At 40.1% G+C, this 21263-nt stretch overlaps 2 protein-coding genes across 4 annotated transcripts; both read left to right on the forward strand.

Moving 5' to 3' along the window:
* The first annotated feature begins 915 nt into the window (after positions 1 to 915).
* Positions 916 to 10644, forward strand: cul4b (cullin 4B). Its single transcript, XM_068715092.1, has 20 exons — positions 916 to 1813; positions 2735 to 2850; positions 2937 to 3040; positions 3167 to 3236; positions 3457 to 3530; positions 3633 to 3795; positions 4018 to 4107; positions 5444 to 5526; positions 5611 to 5678; positions 5824 to 5942; positions 6036 to 6228; positions 6332 to 6436; positions 6521 to 6631; positions 6853 to 6938; positions 7782 to 7889; positions 7988 to 8101; positions 8190 to 8295; positions 8387 to 8559; positions 8637 to 8789; positions 9438 to 10644. Exons 1-20 carry the CDS (start codon positions 1354 to 1356, stop codon positions 9531 to 9533), a joined length of 2592 nt encoding a protein of 863 aa, XP_068571193.1. The 5' UTR covers positions 916 to 1353; the 3' UTR covers positions 9534 to 10644.
* A 170-nt stretch (positions 10645 to 10814) lies between these two features.
* Positions 10815 to 20963, forward strand: lamp2 (lysosomal-associated membrane protein 2). Of its 3 annotated transcripts, none has more exons than XM_068715093.1 (9): positions 10815 to 10983; positions 12829 to 12944; positions 13439 to 13649; positions 13742 to 13906; positions 13995 to 14239; positions 14356 to 14463; positions 14786 to 14840; positions 14942 to 15112; positions 18810 to 19824. In XM_068715093.1, the coding sequence occupies exons 1-9, from the start codon at positions 10938 to 10940 to the stop codon at positions 18950 to 18952; spliced, it is 1260 nt and encodes a 419-aa protein (XP_068571194.1). In that variant the 5' UTR covers positions 10815 to 10937; the 3' UTR covers positions 18953 to 19824. The 3 variants fall into 3 exon arrangements, with proteins under 3 accessions (XP_068571194.1, XP_068571195.1, XP_068571197.1); XM_068715094.1 differs by having other exon boundaries at positions 10816 to 10983; positions 19732 to 20963; XM_068715096.1 differs by lacking the exon at positions 18810 to 19824 and adding an exon at positions 15947 to 18631 and having other exon boundaries at positions 10816 to 10983.
* Positions 20964 to 21263: the final 300 nt, after the last annotated feature.

Here is a 21263-nt window from a genome sequence, read left to right on the forward strand (position 1 = left end):
CTCTGCTGTGACGGACTGAAATGTTTATGTGTACAAGATCTAAAGTCGTGCTTTGCTGCTGTTTTATATTTTTGTTCTGTGAAACTATTCATATTACATAATGTGGAATAACCATGTGCTGCTAAAACATCCACTTCCTTACAATTTATACATTTTGTACTCACAGTTTAAGATACACTAGCCTACATATTACTGTCAAATATAAATCCTGCACACTGTTGCCTTTACTCATGCATTCATATACACTGAATGTAAAACAAAATGCAATGGAAAGAATATTATGTCGTTTTTTCATTGAAAGGAGCAGACAAACCTATTTTTATTAAGTAAAGGATATAAGACACATTATTGTCATCCATCTATGTAGTGCCGTACAGTCCATAGATAAACAGAATTGTGTTTCCTTGGTCAAGTGAAAAACAAAATAACGAACAAATGAACACAAGGTGCAAACAACAAGATACAGAAACAGATACAAAATAAGATACAAGACAAGATACAAACATGCAGTACAGTGCAATAATAAACAACAATAATGTAAATATAATATACACAGGTAGGGTAAATAAATGTAGACAAAGCGATTAAGCGATAAAGAGACAAGCAGTTTTATGACAGACAAACACACTTTATCTTTAATGAATCTGTGATTATATTTCAGTTTTACTGTGTAAACTAGAAAATATTCATAACAGAGAAAATGTCCACTCATATCTTAACTGGGCAACTTCCTTTATTCATTCATGTTTGGTGAATTGATGACCGTAAAAGAAAATGACATCAGTCCATGGCGTTGGCTTAGCGCCATCTTGTGGCCAGAGCAGTTACAACACCGTAGTTTGTATTAAAAAAAAAAAAAAACACGCTTGGGCAAAAAGTACTTTTTGTACAAAGTACTTCCGGTGGGGTCACCGACTATCTTTTATGAGCGATCTTTTCTCCCCGTGTTTACCAAAGGCTGTTTTTAGTATCATGTGAGCCTATTTTTTTGCTGTTGCTACATTTATTCTGTGAATAATCATCGTTAACGGAAGCTTCAGTTAACCGCTCTCACTGAACGACAGCACAACGCGGTTTGGACACGAGTGGCAAAAAGAGGAAGCAATAGCCAACCATCTTTCTTCTCCTGCCAGCAATAACAAGAAAGAGACCAGGCTCGGTTCAAGTGGATCTGTGTAGTTTACACTTTATTATCTGTTTTATACTGGATAAAAGACTGGAGGGGAAAAGCCCATATCCGCGTTAAGATAGATAACGTTAAAAGCTTGCGGACACTGAGCTCATCTCCCAGCAAGCCTGGAAGTTTCGCATCAGAAGACTTGACTGTTGAGAATTAGTATTCCCCGTTTTTTCATGTTTCCAACAGGTTTATCTTCCCCTAATCCCCCACCACCGCCAACCCAGGAGGCTAGAGCAGCGGCTACTGATGTCAAAACCGACAGCGGTAACATCACATCTCCGAAGAAGAGGAAAATAAACGGCTCAGAGAGGGACGACACTACCGACACCATCTCTTCTTCGCCTCCCAAGACCCTGAATTCCTCCTCTTCCTCCTCTTCCTCCTCCTCTCCCACGCCGCTGCACATCCAGAAGAAGTTGAGGTTTGACGATTCGGTGGATTTCATTGGACTGGATGTGAAAATGGCTGAGGAGGCTGCTGCCGCCGCTGCTGCTGCTTCGTGCTCCAATAACAAAAGCAAAGCCGGGTTCCTGGGACACCATGCGAACGGACTGACGAAGCCCGCAGGCTCCGGCATCTTCTCCAACAGTAAACCCGGTGCCGCCAAGAAACTAGTCATCAAGAACTTCAAAGGTAGCAGATGTACACTGTGGTGGATGATGTGATGCAAGCTTCAAAACATTCACTGACGGCAGTAAACAAAAGTCCACAGGCACTGTGATTATATGCATGGTCAGACTGGGACATGAGACCAGGGCTCAGTGGTCTGTTCTTTAGTCCTGAAGGCTGCTTTTCAATTTTAAATACTAAAATATTATAAACTTAGCTGAGTCTGAGAGCAGTGCATGCTTCCACCGTCACAGTTCAGTCAGAAGAAATGTAGACTTTAAATAAATAATAAAGTTATCAATTAATTAAGTAGAGGCACTCATTGCTCATTTAACATAACTAAAACAGTCCAAAAACAAGTTATTTAAATCCTTTTAGGAGTTGCTAATAAGACTATAAAGAGGCTGAGACTTGCTGATTATTGAATATTATTATTATTATTATTATGATATCAGTCATAATGTTATAATAGAGGATAATCTTATCTTATATCTAATTTAGCAATATTGGAAAACTGCTAAATTCTTTACTGTGTAATGCTATATTGAGATATTTAGGATGTCAGCCATGTTTAAACCATTTTAATTATATGTGGCTATTTGTTGGCGCATCACAGTTTTATTGAAATTAAGATTTTTATCTCTTTATCAGGAGAGACCTGGAAACAAGAAACATCGATAGTCAGACAACCAGCCTACAAAATAAAACGACCAGCAATCGTCAATTAACGCTTATTAATGTATTTATGTAATTAATGTCTAATAACAAGATAATAGACTTCACTATCATCCTGCTATATTTTAATAAGTCATAAACACACATGTTTTATGTTAGCACTGGTTACACAGCAGCATTGTGGTCCAATGAGGTCCACTGTCTGTCATTCAGGGCCTGCTTACGTTTACAGTCTTTTCACAGCTGTTTGTGTTTTCTTTCCGCACACAGAAAAGCCCAAATTGCCCGAGAACTACACGCAGGAGACCTGGCAGAAGCTGAAGGAGGCGGTGGAGGCGATACAGAACAGCACTTCAATCAAGTACAATCTAGAGGAGCTCTATCAGGTATCACCACAGCCCTGTTGACCTCCCAGAGGAAGCTCGTCCATGGAGGAAATGTCCTTTTTTGACTCTTTCTTTTGTCCCCTCAGGCTGTTGAGAACCTGTGCTCCCATAAGATATCCGCCAAGCTTTACAAACAGCTGAGGGCCGTGTGTGAAGACCACATCAAGGCACAAATTGATCAATTCAGAGAATATCCTTCACAGATTCCACTTATCTTGAATTTCTATCCGTGGATCTTTAATTACTTTTGTATAGCTCAGTGTTAATCATGCGGTCGTGTCGCAGTAAAGCTCTTTTTCCTTAACACTGTTCATACGGATGCCCTGGACAGTGTGCTTTTCCTAAAGAAAATTGACAAGTGCTGGCAGGATCACTGCAGACAAATGGTACGTTTTATAACTTTAATAAGACAAGTGGTCGTTGTTGTATCCCTTGAAAGTGTTGACACAACCTCCCTTTCCATGCGGTTTGTTTGTTAAATGGTTGGTCCACTGTTTTAGTATTGCACTTGTTGTGTTACTTGTGAAATGTATTGTGAAGTCTCAACTGTGTGTAATCGCAGTCATTAGTGCTGCTTTCTAACTCTTGTTTGTCCTCCTTTCACAGATCATGATTAGGAGTATATTTTTGTTTTTGGACCGCACCTATGTTTTACAAAATTCAATGCTGCCATCGATCTGGTGAGTGATCCCTGATGTCCGCTAGTGTGAGGCTGATTTCTGGTTGTTGTTTTTTTTTTTTTTCAAAGTGGGTGTTTTGAACAAGCATGCTCTGGTCTGCAGGGACATGGGCCTGGAGCTGTTCAGGTTCTACATCATCAGTGACCTGAAGGTCCAGAGTAAAACCATCGACGGGATTCTGCTGCTCATCGAGAGGGAGCGAAACGGGGAGGCGATAGACCGCAGCCTGCTGAGGAGCCTGCTGAGCATGCTCTCCGACCTTCAGGTAACCGACCATGTACCGCTTAATTATTGCTTTAATAACGGTCCACACGGGAGTGTCAGCTGGTGTGAGTCTGTATCTGAAAGCCTGCATCTTTGTCCTGTGCTTTGAGAAAAGTGTGGCTGTGTTGTTTGTGATCATCACCCGCACAGGGGTTTGATGAGTTGTCAGCTTCTTCTTGACAAATGGCTTTAATGAAACCTGCGTTCTCTCCGTCCCTGACAGATTTATCAGGACTGCTTTGAGCAACGCTTTTTGGAGGAAACCAATCGGCTGTATGCTGCAGAGGGACAGAGGCTGATGCAGGAGAGAGAGGTGATTGATGTGGCCCTTAAACTCTGGGCCAGCTCTGTCTCTTATTTCAGTGAATACCTGGTCAAAGATAGGCAATGGTACATGTTCTGTTCAGGGCCCGCTTTAATATGTAAGCATAAAAAACTTGCAACATTAGGTCTTTTTTTATTTGAGTTCTTCAGAATAAAACAGAAAGGACTCACTGTTTTGTGTTCATGTTGAAAACAAACAAAAGCAATTCAAACGCAACATGAAATCCATCACAAAAGAACAGAAACACCAGCGCGTCCGTCAGAATGCAGCACAGGCACAATAAACGGTGCGTTTGGAGTGACGGTTTCCTTTGATCTCGGCTGAAAAAGCTTTTGCTTTTAATGCCGCTTTGTTTACTTACTGACGCACTGGATTGAGACACATTTCCACTCTTTATTGATGTTTTTCTTCAGGTTGTCTTATCATTTAGTTTGCGAATGTGAAAGTAAAATGTGTTTATTTCTGAGACACTGTGGGTTGAGGGATCTTTGAAACGGCTAACCTAAAACATAGAGGTTAAACTCTACATAGACTGTACTATACGCACAGATAAGATTTAGCTGATCAAATAGATAGCTTCTTAAATCTTGATGCTAATAGTTACAACGCATGAATTCATTTACCTGATCAATCAAATAACAAAACTCTTGTCGAGTCCAACTGTGATAAAAACATTTACTTAGTCATAGATGGACAGTTTATGTAATACTTACATGTAGTACTTCTCCTTGTTACTCGCCGTGTTCTTCCATTCTTACGTGGAGCGATGCTCGTCTCCCAGGTGGTTGTGATCGTGAAGGCTGCTCTGATTCCGGTCCAGGTTTTTATACTCCGGTTATTAAGGACATCTGGATGAAACTGCAAAGAGTCCTTCATCAACATTATAATGTTCAGTTTTTGTGGAAACATCTGTCTCTGTATAATGAAATACAGTTTAAATGATCATGCAGTCGAAGCATCATCATGTTTTATTACCCTGCATTATGACAAACAGGCAGCTGAGTGTATACAGTATCTTACTGTTACCTTGAGGATTTTGGTGTAGCTAACCCTCAATTTATGACTTTTATTTACTTTTTTTCTTTTCTTTTTACATTATATGAATTTGAATCTGTTTTATGATGGTCCTGCTAATGTCTTTTGTTATCTATAAGTTATTTTAATTTGCTGCTTTATGTAAAGTACTGTTAAACCTGGGTTATTAAGAATTCAGCTGTATTGTAGAAAAAGCTCTTGTGAAATGTTGTTTTAGTTGTTGGAAGCTCGACAGTATATTTAAAGTAGTAGATATTAACAGATCATAATATGCTTTTTCTTCTTCTAGGTACCAGAATATCTCCATCATGTCAGCAAGCGCTTGGAGGAGGAGGCAGACAGAGTCATCACATATCTAGACCAGAGCACACAGTGAGTGGTAGACTGTAGTTATTAGTTTGCTGTTTAACAACTTAACCTGAGCTTTCTTTTTTTTTTATTTAATCCTCCGCTCAGAAAACCGCTCATTGCTACTGTGGAGAAGCAGCTGCTGGGTGAACATCTCACAGCTACTCTGCAAAAAGGTACACAACAGTAAATACTTCTTGTAAATGTACACACGAGTCACTTCACATGTCTGGAACGCGTCGGGTATCTATCTATGCCGCCTCGTGAGATAAAAGCAGCTTGAACTTTGACCTCTGACTCTCTGTTGTTGGGACCTTCCAGGGCTGACTCACCTGCTGGATGAGAACAGAATTCAGGATCTGTCTCTTCTCTATCAGCTCTTCAGTCGAGTGCGAGGAGGCGTTCAGGTTCTCCTGCAGCACTGGATAGAGTACATAAAGGTATGACCGCAGTACCAGTGATACAGGTCTGAAGATGACGTTCTCGGGCATTGTTTCGCATAATCTGTTGCTAACTGTTGTTTGACCAACTAGGCTTTTGGAAGCACAATCGTAATCAATCCAGAAAAAGACAAAACAATGGTGCAAGAGTTGCTCGACTTCAAGGACAAGGTGGATCACGTCATCGACATCTGCTTCATGAAGAACGAGAAGTTTGTCAACGCCATGAAGGAGGCTTTCGAAACATTCATCAACAAACGGCCAAATAAACCTGCAGAGCTCATAGGTCAGTGAGCATTTGCCCCCCCTATTCATAACTGCTGCACCGTCAGCAAATATATACAACAGCATCTAATCACAATGTGCCTTAAATATGCTTTTATTTACAGCAAAACACGTGGATTCAAAGCTAAGGGCGGGAAACAAAGAAGCAACAGACGAAGAGCTGGAGAAGATGCTGGATAAGATCATGATAATCTTTAGATTCATCTATGGTAATATTTACGATCACACTGCTTTCAGTTTAGAACCCTCTCCCTACTCTCTGTTCTTAATATAATAATGTGTTGTCATTTTAGGAAAAGATGTTTTTGAGGCCTTTTACAAAAAGGATCTGGCCAAGAGGTTGCTGGTTGGAAAAAGCGCCTCTGTGGATGCTGAAAAATCGATGCTGTCAAAGCTGAAACATGGTGAGTTTAATCCTTGAGAGTCACTTCTTTACAGAAACACTGAAGTACATCACAGAAAGGGAATCCTGACCCTTTTATTACTCTGGCCAAAAGACTTCACAGCAACAATATTATCGTGTGTATTATTAATATGATATCAATATTCGTATTTAATACCAGTATATTGGGACACCCCTGACCCTGAATACACATTGACTTGTCACCTTTTGGTGTTTCCTCAGAATGTGGAGCAGCGTTCACCAGCAAACTGGAGGGGATGTTCAAGGACATGGAGCTTTCTAAAGACATCATGGTGCAGTTCAAACAGGTCAGCACAACAATAGTAGGTTAAATCTATTAGAGTGTGCTTGTGAATGTTGTATTTGATGCAATGAGATCATGTGTACGGCAGTTTAGTTTTCACACAGACGGGAGCGCTACGTGAACAATGCAGCTCCCTTGTCCTCTGTGTTGACACAGTAGGGATCCAGATACAGAAGGCTGCTGAATTAAAAACGCAGAATCATTGAACCTGGATCAACCTTTGCAACAACGCAATGCAACCCCATCTGGCAACGGGCGGCTTTGGGCAATTGAATACTTATTAGGGCTGCAACTAAAGATTATTTTATCTATTTTATTTTATTATTAAATATTCTGTCAATTGTTATCTTAAACAATCGCTTACTTGTTTGAGTTTGATTTTATTATATATATATACACACAGTATGTATGTCTCATTTTGTCCGATCAACTGTCGAAAAAGTTGAATTATTCCCAAAAACCTGCTTCAAATCCTCACGTTTATGTTAACGTAAAATGTTATTTCATTGTCAAATTCGATTCATCTTTTCATCTCTACCTGGTCGTTTACTTCGTAACAGAAATGACTTATTTCCACTCATAAGTTTGCAATCGTTGCAACAAAGGAAAGTGATTGTTACCGTGAGAAGTTTCCAGAGTTGTGAAATCCCCATATTATTACAAACCACCGTGCATTGCTTTAGAATCGAATAAGCCTTCAAACTCATGGATTTATGAATCGGACTGTGCTTCATGGATCATATTTCACCATCTCGCCGACACCTGAAACAGCATAGCAGTTAACCTAAAGAGAAGCATTAAGTATGGCAGGTGGATATCACCGTGTGTGTCATTCGTGTTTCTGTAGTATATGCAGTGCCAAAACATTCCCGGCAACATTGAGCTGACGGTGAACATCCTGACGATGGGCTACTGGCCAACCTATGTCCCGATGGAAGTGCACCTGCCTGCTGAGGTTAGTGCTGTGCAAACAGAGAATAATTTCCTGTTTTTATAACCTGCCATGCAATAAATATACTGTTGCTTTGTAACGCCTCCGTTCTCTTCGTCCAGATGGTGCGACTGCAGGAGATCTTCAAGACCTTCTACCTGGGCAAACACAGCGGCAGGAAGCTGCAGTGGCAATCAACACTCGGCCATTGTGTCTTAAAAGCTGAATTTAAAGAGGTAGATGACTAATAAGAGAATGCTGTGGTGTGTTTCCGCTGAATACAGCATCATGTTAATTGTGTTCTTTTGATTTTTCCTACTAAAGGGCAAGAAGGAGCTGCAGGTGTCGCTCTTCCAAACACTCGTGCTGCTGATGTTTAACGAAGGAGAGGAGTTCACCCTGGAGGAGATCAAACTGGCAACAGGAATAGGTTTGTGTGATCACATCAAAGTTCGGTTGACAGCACTCACTAAGCAGCACCACTGATCTAAAAACACTGTTTGTGTCTGTTTGGTTTACAGAGGACAGTGAACTGCGCAGGACTCTGCAGTCACTAGCTTGTGGAAAAGCACGCGTCCTCACCAAAATCCCCAAAAGCAAAGATGTGGAGGACGGGGACAAGTTTTCTTGCAATGATGACTTCAAACACAAGCTCTTCAGGATCAAAATAAACCAGATCCAGATGAAAGAAACGGTGTGATATTATCTTGCAGTAGTTTCCTCACTTAAAGGTTTTGGTGATTTTATTTTAACTAGTTGTTTTCCTCACAGGTGGAGGAGCAAGCCAGTACCACGGAAAGGGTGTTTCAGGATCGTCAGTATCAGATCGACGCCGCCATCGTGCGGATCATGAAGATGAGGAAGACTCTGAGCCATAATCTCTTGATGTCTGAAGTGTACAACCAGCTCAAATTCCCCGTCAAGGTGATTAACGCAACACTGAATCGCTTTATTTCATTGATTTATATGGATGTATGAGCAGGGGTTGCTTTGTTAATTTGTTTCCATTATGTACCAGATTAACATTTACACTGGATGAATTATAGAGAACACATTTGAGGATTGTAGATACTGGCTTTTTGAGAGTCAATACTTATATTTGAGATTTTAAAAAATCCTTAAGAATTTTAACATTTCAGTTCTATGAAACTGAGACAATGTTTCTGAATTCACTTGGACATATATTTGGAATTTCTATAATGCTATTTCTTGTTACTTATCTGGCGACAACTACGTTAATATCTGCATTCTGCAATAAGAAATCTCGATAAGTACAGGCTGTTTGTTTCCCTGTCAACAAGTTACCGCCCCCATTAGCTGACAGAACTGTCAGTGTGGATAAAAGTTGACTTTAGAGAAAGCTATCGGGGTACGATCTAAACTGGCTTGTATAAGAAAGACGTAGTAAGTTACATTTAGTAAGTTAAGACTTGGTAACTTGGGAATGTCACATGGCATGAATCTGCATTTCACTGTGATTACCTCACACCTCAAAGTATAAAAATAACCAGAAATGTCGGCATGTGCCTCGTGTGTTAACCTCTGCCTCCTCTCTGTCCTCCTCCCTTGCAGCCTGCTGACTTGAAGAAGAGGATAGAGTCTCTTATTGACAGGGACTATATGGAGCGTGACAAGGAGAACCCAAACCAGTACAACTACGTGGCTTAGAGAAAGAAAAAGTGACTGAGAAAAAAAGAGATGCAGATGGTCCATTCAGGCTGAGGTGATCGGTCTCTAAATATTTTGCTCCAATGGATGTTAACCATTATCATCTTCAACCCAGCGACCGACAAGTGAATGGATACGGCTCCACAGGATTTTTGTCAGGGGTCTTGTGATCCTGTGGACTGCATGCCCATTGAAAAGAAAATATTGTCCATATTTCTCAGTACCTCTGAGAGAGTCGGGCTACTGTGGACTCACAAAGAAGACACACAGATGTTGTTCCCTTTGCTCTTTTTTTTTTTTTTTTTTTTTTTTTTTAAATGGAGAGGAAAAATATTTATTTTCAAACTTAGATTCTTCTTTGTCCATAGTTTAATCAACATGCTCTTTGTTATCAAGTCACTTTTCGTCATTTTGTTGCTGACACACTTAACAATGCTCTAAATGTACCACACGTTGGACAGAAAAAGGATCAAAAGATTAAACCGATGCTTGTTTCTTCAGTCAGTGTCCAGTGTGGGACTGTTGGACTAACATTCATAAGTAGGGAATTAACAATTTGGGGAACATCTGTGTCAAATGTGTGAACGTGCAGCAACGTTTTTACCATTTTTAAGGCCTGATAAAGCTGTGATCATGAACATACAAAGCGTTCAAAGCTGAGTTTGTGCTAAAAAAAAAAAAAAGAAAGAAAGAAAAAAGGAGCACTTCTTTTGTTATAGGGTGTATTCAAGCTGCTAAAACACTTCAGTTGTACAAGAATATGCATTTAAGTTTCTCATTTGTTCTGTCTTTGTACATACTTCACAAAAGTGACCATTTTAAATGATCTCATCTGACAGTCAACTGCTTTTTTAGGTTTTTTGTTAACCCTTAGAAAGTATTCTAAAAGCACAATGAGATCAGAGGCCCCATCTTCCCTGGTGTCATACCAAGTACACACTATTGTTTTTGTATGTCTCCCTGTGGGGCTTGCAGGCCTTGATGAAAAGTGGAGGTGATGGGAGAGGATTGCCTCAACACATGAGGGAAAATATGATTGATTAGACATGCCCTTGTTTGTATGAGTCTGTTAGATTTATTGCTTCAGATTAAAACAACTGTTTCAATCGGGGTTTTCTTTTATTAATTATTGATTTTCATCATATATCACGGTCTTGTATAAAAGCAGGAAGCCCTTAAACATACTTTCTCGTGAGCCTTGGGAAATAAAATGCATACAGTCCAATAATGAAGTACGTAAAAGAGAGACTACCTCCTTCTGGCCTGAGACCGTCCCTGTCATATGACTTCCATTTCCTGGTACAGTCGGCTGAGCTCCATATACCAAACACCGCTGACTGAGCGATACTATCGGGTTATTTATCTCCTCTCCTGTGGCTGACACTCCAAAAATATTGAGCGATCATGTATCGATATGCTTCATCTGTTTTATTCCTCGCCTCTGTATTCGGTATGTATAATCACCTTCAATTTGTCTTTAAATCAAATGCGTAAAAAAGTGAGAAGAAAAAAATCTGTTTCTGTGAAGTGACGCGATTACCGATAAACTTATGGGACGCTACGGGGCCTGGTGCTTCTGGGCTCAGGCTAAATGCTGCTCTGAGAAAATATAAATACATATATAGGTCTTAGTTGCCTGTGGTCTTTCATTTTATAGACATAATGTGGTCTTTTAGGGTGAATTTACTGTACAGGCCTTAAAACGAGCCCTTTGTCTGCTGTTCGTTTGAGTCGTGATGTTTTGCTAAAGAAGCTAGCTTGATCACCAGTTGTTACCTACGTCAACAACATTAAACTAGAACTCCGTTAAATCACCATATGCAGCTCAAGAAGATACATTTTCCTCCACAGTTGCTATTTATATTACATGCCAACGTATAACGATGTAAACTGCAAAGCTAGCTTTGAGGTTATACGTATTACCATAATGTGTTGGCCAGTTGATGTTAGCCATCTTAGCCGTTAGCTTAATTGTCAGCGTTAGATAACACTTGTTTTTAAACTCATGTTTGAGTTAATGATAAAACCATATGAGTCAAGTCTGCGGCTTAATAACGTTAGCCACAAACATACCACGGTTAAGAGTAAAAACGACAATTAAAACCCAGTTGTCACAATAATAAAACGTATTAACAATTCGTTTACTTTTTTAAATTGTAAGCATTAACGTTAGCTATGGTTGGTAGCTTAAAGTAAGTTAGCATCGCTTAGCACGTGACGGTAGTTCCAGAACATAGAATAATCGTTGGTGTTAAGCTAACATACTGTGACGTAGCTAGTTAGCAAACTAGCTAACCTAAGCTAATTAACAGCTATACGACGTTAGTTTCACAAAATCAATATATTAAGAATCCAAAGCAGCGGACAATAACACATAAACCGCCATCACTTTTTTAGTTTCAGATGAACGTTTTAAAGGAGGAATCCACTCTCAATTCTTCTGTTGATACTAATGTTACATTTATGCTAGCTGTTAACTGACGTTAGTTTGGCACAAATGTTATATTTTGCTTATAGTTCTGTTGTTTTCCTCGATATCTCTATTATTCTCACATGCTGACAGATGCATGGTTTCACCAGAACCTAATGTGTCACAACATTAGGTTCTGTAATCTTATGAAGGCTTTCAGTTATGTTTTCACTGCAAATGTTGTATTGTATCACATAATCCATTTAGTTGGGCTTTATAAATTTAAATGAGACTGTAGCAGCCAGCTGTTGTTGAGTTGAACCATGTGTTGTAAATCTGAATGGACCATGGCCTTTGCTTCTGTTAATTGTAAACAATTTATCAAAGCCTGTAGAAAGGTACAGGGCTTTGTTGCAGATATGGCTGCATTTTTATTTGAAGAGTCTTCTGTCTCACTAATATTACAATAGTGTTTTCATGTTGTCCAATTCAGTGAACCTGGGGTCATGTGATTTTCGCGTACATCAGAAATAGCTCTTAAATACACTTATCTGACAGGTAAACAATGGTATTCCCAGGCTTTAAGTAGCTGTGTGCTATCATTTTACAGCCTGGAACAAGCTTTTTAACGTTGAATTAAGATCTGGCGTCAACATTTGTACCATTTTTATCCACAAAACTCCCTGAACCAAGCTGTTTTTTAACTATTTGGCATTGGCTGTGGAGACCATCAAATGTCAGCTGTCTTTGGAACAGATGGACTTCATATGTCAATGAGTTTCCACTTTTTGCAACTCATTTTCTGTGAAGACAGGAACCTATTAATTTCCAACTGGACTAATAATTAACTAAGGGTAATAGAGTAATTTTACTTTTTCTTTTCAGCGTTTCAGCTGTCACACGGCACTGAGGTGACTGTCAAAGACAAAGACAACAACATATGCCTCTATGCCAATCTAATGGTCAACTTCTCAGTCTCCTATGATGTAGCTGACAATAAGGTGAGTGTCTGGTCTTAGTCACAATAAGCTCTACTATGACCGACTGTTTGGTATGATGTTTATTACATCAGGCTATTGGTTTAACAACCTAGCAAAGCAGCTCCCTTCTTATCAGGCAGCCTCAACAGCGTGACTATCTGACAACTCACGTGGAAGCAAATGTCATCATGGAAAGGGGAAATGAGGGCAGTCACTACAAAGCAAATATATTCTTGCTGTTCAGCATTTCAGTTCGTGAGTTCTCCTGATCCATATCCTGCGATTGTTATGTCCTGTGTGTTGTGCTATAGAAAGTAGCTCACAGAAATGTATTGACATGTTTAGAAATGTTCTAGCCTGTGTTTATAAGTAATGGATCTGTCATATCAGACCGTGGCTTATTAGAATAAAGTTAGTGCCATGTTTACAGGGGAAATGTGAAATGAGCTTTGAAATAGTTTTACATCATACTTGTATAATGACATTTAATAAGGTTACACTTTGCTCTCTTTTAGAGTGCATCAGCGATGTTTGAACTTCCTGCTGATGTCAAAACAGAAGGAAGTGCATGTGATAACACAAGCTCAACGTTGAAGCTCGATTTTGGCGAAGGACACTCCTGGAGTGTGAACTTTACCATCAATGGAAAAAAGTACCAGGCTGACACCATCACCTTTTCCTACAACCTCAGTGACGCAACCGTCTTCCCCAAATCTGTAGTCAATGGTACTTCTACACCTCACAGTGCAAACAAAAAAAACACACACATGGATGAAAGGCCTTTTACTGATGTTGACGTGTTTTGGAATTTCTTTCAGACACCGAAACTGTCATTGTGAAGGCACCTCAGATCACAGATGTCAGCGTGGGCACCTGCTACTCATGCAAGAGTAAAGACACGATTGAGACTGAGTCAGTCAATCAGACGCTGTGGAACGTGCTTATACAGGCTTTTGTCATGAACAACAGCACAAGTAAAAACAGTAAGTGCAGATGCAGCCTCACATCTCATCCTGCCTGTGATATAGCGCGCCTGTTCTCTCTACATTCATCGTCTATTCTCTCCCACAGTTACTTCTTGTGCTGCTGACGTACCCACAACCCCTGTTCCCCCGACCACTCATCCCACCACGGCTCCTGTCACAAACTCGTCCACAGCGGCTCCTGTCACAAACTCGTCCACTGCCCCTCCGCCTACCCCCACCCCGACCCTCCCCACGCCCACCACTGGGAAGTACAACGTCAAGCCTGATGAGAACAGCACCGCCTGCCTGATGGCCAACTTTGGCCTGCGGATCAGTGTCAAGAGCGTCGAGGTATGTTCATAAACGCAGAATTGTCGCAATCTGGTTTTACAGATTATAAACGAATGATCTTCCATAGTGCTGTTGATGATTTTATTCCCTTCTCTTCCCTTTTTTAATGTCCCAAGATGAACTTTGAGCCCAATGGGACAACAGTCTCTGGCTCATGCGGGGTCAACAGCAGTCAGCTGGTGTTGACGTCCAACGCAATGACGATCATACTCACTTTCACCAATGTAAGTTTGATGAACCTCCCTCGTCACGTTTTCTCAGTGTTTAAAGGCTGGTTTTAAGATTTTAAGATAATTATAACCAGGAATTTTCTATATTTTTTTGAAAATATTTCGGGCACCATCAAAGGCAATTTTGAAATGATAGATTAGCGGTTTCCAAACTTAATGGGCTGCATAGAAAACTTAATGGCTTGGTCAATTTTGCAGTCATACTACGAACACTTACGAGTGTCAGAAGCTGTACATTTCAACCAGTTCTCCATTACTCTTATTACTCTAGGCAAATCAACAAAATGTGAAATGTTTCTTTTTTTCCGTCTGACAGGACACAAAGAAATTCCGCCTCCACGCTCTGAACGTCACCGGAAAGACAAGCTCTGGTAATTTAGAAGAATCACACCTACCACAAAGACCCGGAACCACACTGAGAAGCAAGCTAATGTCAAGTTTTTTCCTTTTATATCCGTGTTTTTCTTTCAAGGCGTGGTGTTTTCTGAAGTGAACACCAACCTGAGTCTGTGGGAGGCGGCTGTCGGCAGCTCCTACATGTGTAACAAGGAGCAGAACTACACCATCACCGACCAGCTCACCCTCTACACCTTCGAACTTCAAGTTCAGCCTTTCGGAGTCAAGAAGGGTCTTTTCAGTACAGGTAGGTTATTCTTTAATGTCTCTTCAAACAGACCCGGACCAAAGTGTTTCATGTTTAGAGTCTGATCGATAGCACTGACATGATTCTGTTTTGGAGCTAAAAGTCACAGACTGCTGCCACCCAGCCTTCGTAAAAACTAGTTCTGTTTTACTTCATATTATCCTAGCATCCAAGGGAACATGTTTTAATTATACACATTTAAAATGAGTGGTCCTCAACGAGGGGTGTCACGATTTCGTTTCTAAATCAGCAAATGATCAAATTGAGCTTATTAAAATCAACACTTCAAAGACACAGCGTAGCTTAGCAGTAGCCTGCATCTGCACATTTTGAGACAACATGGCCACTGACTGATGACGGAGAAACGACAGACAGGAGAATCGTGACACCCCTAATCTCAACTTTTTTGGCTTACGAAAGTATATAGTTTTTCATAATTAGAAAAAAATAGACAATTTTGTGACACCCCCCCCCCCCCCCCCCCCCCCCTTCAGACTCCTTGAGGAGTCCCGACCCCCAGTGTTTTAACCACTGGTTTAAATCCTAGTAAGAGACGATCCTATTTCTAATCAAGTCCATCCCAGGCTAATGTACATCTTCATGATCACTCGCAAATTCATGCACAAATTACCTCCTGCAGCATGTCTTCATTAATATGAAGTGCATCTACCATCAACTATCATGCCAAAGATGTCCATTCAAATGAGCACGGTGTTTTATGAGACAAAAATTAAGTGTTTTGGCACAGCTGGTGGCAAATAATCTGCTGTCCTGCTGTTGTTAATCAGAAAATCACTGTTCCCCCTGTTGACATAACTCTCTTTTTATCTGCAGCCCATGAATGTTCACTGGATGACACCAGCATCTTAATCCCAATCATTGTTGGCGCTGCACTGGCTGGCTTGATTCTCATTGTAGTGATCGCTTACGTGATTGGTCGAAGAAAGACTTATGTTGGATATCAGACCCTTTAAATCCAGTTTGCAATCAATATCAGGGGGTTCCCAAGCCTGGTCCTTGGGTTTCACGTGCAATTGTTTAATTGGCAAATAACTTGAAAAACATCATCAAGAGCCAAAATCTAAACTAAACTTTAAAAAAACAAAAAAAACATGAGATGCATTATTGAAGTTACTGGTCATTATGAGACATGAAATGCACAAGGAGCATTTTTGAATTGCAGTTGCCTCAAGGGTTTTTAATGATCCTATAATGAGGATTAAAATCTATGTAAAGATGGAGGGTTTGGTGTTTTTGTCAAGTACCAAACTTGTCTACCCCTGATGTTTGTTTCTTTTTTGTTTTCTAGATGTCTTGTCTTTCTTTTTTCATTGTGTTTTTTTTTGTTAATGAGCAAGTGCAACATCCACACAACCTTTTCTTTCATTTAAATGATCATAATCACATGAAAGGTGACTCTCAATATACAATCTTTACATGTTAGGTACACTCTTACATGTACAAAAGCCTCTGGACATTTTTAGCAGGAGATCATCAGTTGCTGAAGGATCCTGCACTTGCTCTGCCGACATTCCCTTTTTGTTTAATCTTTGTGCACATTTTAGTTTTTCATTTCATTATGGTTTGACTGTTCATCCACATAATTATTTATCTTTATAAAAGAAAGATAATTTTCAGCAGCCTTTCAGCTTTCTTTCTTTCTTCCCAGAAAGTCATTGACAAGGAGGAAGGTCTATTCCACTTGGAAGGTAGTCGAGGGAAAGATGCTTTAGCCGATGTTTGCCCCTGTAGAGCAGGAGAAACATTGGAACCATTGGCCTGATTATGTGGCTCAAATTCTATTAAGAGTGTTGTTTAAACATAAATAGACCTTTTCTGATGGAGGACATTTTGGTATCCAGCAGTAAGTCCAGGTGGAACTAACGACGCTGACGATGTCTCATTTACATTTAGGTGTCACGGTTCTGGAACAGACGAATCATCGTTAGCGTCATCAATCACACCTGTGCCTTCTGCTGTACAACGTCAAAATGTCTGCTATTTTTAAAGGTCTCTTACATTTGCACACGCAGAGAATAAACCAGAGAAGAAACAGCAACTGGTTGGTTTTTTTCTCACACAACCAATTTTGGCATTAGGTTTAGAAAAGGGAGAGTTTTGTCGTGTAGATATTCTCTTTTCTGAGGGTTACATGTAAATGCACTAAGGCGCTCTTTAAATGTCGGCATTATGTTGAGACTGTTGTCACATTATCTCGCCTGTGTGTCGGTGTGGGCGTGGCCTGCAGCTGGACCAGGGGACGTTAAAGCCCCTGAAAACATCGTATAAAGACGAATGAACAAGAAACTATAGAAAAATGTCCTAACGTATTTGTGGTTTGACATTTTTGTAAACGGTTATTTGCTTTCTTGCTGAGAGTTTGATCCGAATATTGTGTTAGATATGAAGCTTCAGCCAGGAGACGGTTAAGACTGGAAACGCTCACTTAGCATGTTCTATCATGTTGGTTTGACTGGTCCTGATCTTCTCATCTAACTCTCAGACAGAAAGCACAAAAAGCACTCCTTTTTTAAAAAAGCTCCTCTTGTGGGTGTGTTTAGATCCGTGTTTGTTCAACAGTGCTGGCAAATTACAAACAACCCCAAAACCCGTCGTCACATTTTGATTCCAAAAATGCTGAAAAAAAACCCACAATCAATCATGTGAAACAGACAAAATAGTTTTCATGTAGTAAGAAGCTGAAAGCAGGGTTTTTTTTTACGGGAGCTTTTAGGTCAGGGAGATAGAGCAGCTTGTATCAGGGATGGAGTCAAGCCCCAGAATGTGTGTATTTCTGTGACAATAGAAACCAATGTTAGTTGCACATGGTAGTTGCTGTGTATTGTTGCTTAATTAGTGTTGTGTACTGTTATCTTTGTTCCAACTGTTCAAGACTGGAGCAAAGCAGGCAGCAAACTGCACTGAATATGAGCAGAGATAGCTGCATTTTTAATTAAGTTGCTTATGGAATTGGCTTTCCCAGTTACATTTCCCATGTGTCGATATAAATAGCTCTAAATCAAATATGGGCTTTGATTTTTGCTTATAATTGTTGCTGTCTTGTTTATTTCAGCTTTGTACAAACTCGTTTGCCTTAATTATAAAGATCGGTTTTGCAGCACTGGTATAGGTGTTTGTGTTTCTCAACCTTTTAATCTCCTTTGTTCTCAATAAATCATCTTAACAGGTTTATCATCATGACAGCTGTGCCTTGCTTAATGATAAATTTCTCGTTTGTTTATTCAATAACTCGCTTATACGGCTAAGAACCCTTTGTGGTTGGTTTTCCTTCACTATTTGAGAACATCGCACAAACGTGTCCAGTAAAGGGAATTTTGTGCTGCAAGACCATCGTGATAACGATAAATTAATGTGTCTGTTGTGTGGATAGAAAGGATTTCATCTCCATTCGCTCATGCTGTTCGCTATAATAGATTAGATTTCAAATTGTGTGACAGACTGTGGAGCTTTTTAGTCTTTTTAAGATTCATGGAAATAAAAATGTGTTTCTGCCCTGGACACCTGAGTAAATGTTTGTTCTTTTTCAAAACTGTTGCTGCTTTTGAAACACTTCTTAAAGTCAGTTAGCAGGCTACGCCTTTCTTTCAGCCATTCATGCCTCAACTATTAATAATATTTACTTTAACGCTTCTTTCCTAAGACATTCACCTCTCTGCTCTCTTCACCCCCCGTCTAGCTGAGGATTGCCAGGCCGATGCGGAGAACTTCATTGTTCCCATAGCTGTGGGAGTTGCCCTGCTTGTTCTCATTCTTATCGTTCTGCTGGCCTACTTCATCGGGAGAAAGAGAAACATGGCCTCCAGCTACGAGACTTTATAATTAACCTTTCCTCGTTTAGATCTTAACGCTTCTTCAGAGGATAGTCAGTGAATTGCTACATTTTGACTAATAATTATCAAAGTGTTGTACTGACATTTCCATGTAGTGTTTAGTGCTGACTGTTTTCGTAAAGCGATAATTTGATATTTTGGGAAATGTGCAAGAGTGATGACAAAAATTGAAACCACTCTTCTTAAATGTGAAGCTGTAGCCGGTTAGCTTAGCTTAGCAAAACGACTTGAACCGGCTAGCCTAAAGCTCATAGATGAACATGTTATATTTTATTTGTTTCATACGTACAAAACCAGTAGTGTAAAAATGAAATTGTTTTTAAAATTTGATGAAAATGCTCTTCTAGACTTTTCAATTGTTATTTGACTGAATGGATCAAAGTGACGATATAAAGAATACATTTGGGGTGTTTGAGACGCTGCAGAAATGTTTTTTTAATTGACTTTAAGCAAGAAAGCATTTTGCACATTTCCCAAAGTTTTACTATTTCTTTAAGAATTTCCTTTGCTTGTCCTGCATTAATGTTCACAAACACCAAGAAGTAATAACCACTTGAGTGATTTCGTTGTTGTGCCTTTGGAATATTTCACCCTTTCCTCTGGTCTCACACTTTCTGTAGGTTCTGATCTCTGTTCTTGCTGCTCTGCCTCTTTTCTCTCTCTGTAAACATCCCAAGTCCTTCTCTTTAAGTAATATTTTTCCAGCTGACTAAAACCACTAACCTGCTGTCTGTCTCCTCTCTGTTTCTGTTTCTGTGGGTCTGTCAGCTGAGGAATGCTTCCTGGACTCTGATTTGAGCTTTTTGGTGCCCATTGCGGTGGGCGTGGCGCTCAGCTTCCTAATCATCCTTGTGCTTATCTCTTACCTGATTGGTCGGAGGAAGAGTCGTACTGGCTACCAGTCCGTATAATCCAACCCAGCTGCTTCTGCCTCTCGCACCCCTTTTCAACCCTCACAGCTCTTTAAAAAAAACAAACAAAAAAACCTTCCCTGCCCGTCAGTGCATCGAAAGCATCCCAAATTTCCTGCTCATTTCTGTTTGCCTAAAAATAACCTTTAGCTTATTTCTCGTACACAGTTTAAAATTGATCCCACCCCTTCCAACAGTTTCCTTTTTGTTTTTTGCTTCAATGCCAATAACTAAATCGAGTATCAAAACATTTATGATCAATATTGCATCGTTTGATTGTAGATTGCATGTTTTGAAAATTAAATCTATGGCTGTGAGTAGCTGCCCACCTCCTCCCTCCTCCCACCCCAGAGAGGCCTTTTCCCCTCTCGCTTCCTGTGCTGTATAATAGTATATGTGTAAATTACTCTCTTGTATAGAATGAATGACATTGATTTTTGATGACGTGAATGTAACGAGCAAGCTCCACTGTTGTCATTCACATCCCAGATGCCACTGTTCTTGCGTTGTATTAACCTTCATGTAAAATAAGTTAACGCCTAAAGGAATCGCTCCCTTTTGCACAAATAGTCAGTTAATTGTAGTTTGATGAAAGGGACACTAACTACGACACTTTACCAGCATTGGGACCAGTTTATTTTTATTTTTTTTGGAGGGGGAATGTGTATTGTTTCATGTTTCTGTCACCGTCATTTGGGAGATTTATTTTTCTTGTAATGTACACTTCTCTTGAAAGATTTACATTTGAGTGTTTGGTGAATCAATGATAGTGTTGTTCCCTTGTGATCTCAGAAAGGTTAACAATTCTGTCACCAGGATCAAATTTGGTTGCATGTACATTTCTTCCTGCACTATACCCTTCATGCGATAGTAACATCAACAGTAATATTTAAGTCACCGCATTTCATTTCCACGACCCTCGGTCCTGTTCCATTCGATCGCTCCCCTTCGACAGTTTCGTGCCTTCGTTTTGTGCACCTCCGAGTTGCTCGCTTGAAGCTTGTCTCCATCTGAGGAAGAATGTGATATGAGGAGCTTGTTTAACACAAGTGGGGAACAAATTAAATAAAGTTTCGTTCTTGTTTTGGATCACTGTCATTCTTTTAACGGCTCTACTTTTAGTGCGAAGTTGCCAGACGCTTGTGGGTCTTGTGACAAAGCTGAATTCAAAGGTTAACGGCTCCAAACTAAACGCTCACGTGGCTGAGTGAGCTGCTGTTGCTCTAAATGTCTGTTCAACTTTGGTCAACGGTGTGCTTTTTACAACCAGGGGCATGACTCTCACTCCAGCTATTACTAGCAGTCAGGCAGTTGTGCAACTGTACACCGAGGTCACACCAGAGGATGAAAGCTCAAGTCTAGTTTGAACAGTTTGATGAACAGTTAATC

Source organism: Cebidichthys violaceus, unplaced genomic scaffold, assembly GCF_023349555.1.
Source record: "Cebidichthys violaceus isolate CVI_PGR_0920_01 unplaced genomic scaffold, fCebVio1.0.p SCAF_2, whole genome shotgun sequence".
NCBI lineage: Eukaryota > Metazoa > Chordata > Actinopteri > Perciformes > Stichaeidae > Cebidichthys > Cebidichthys violaceus.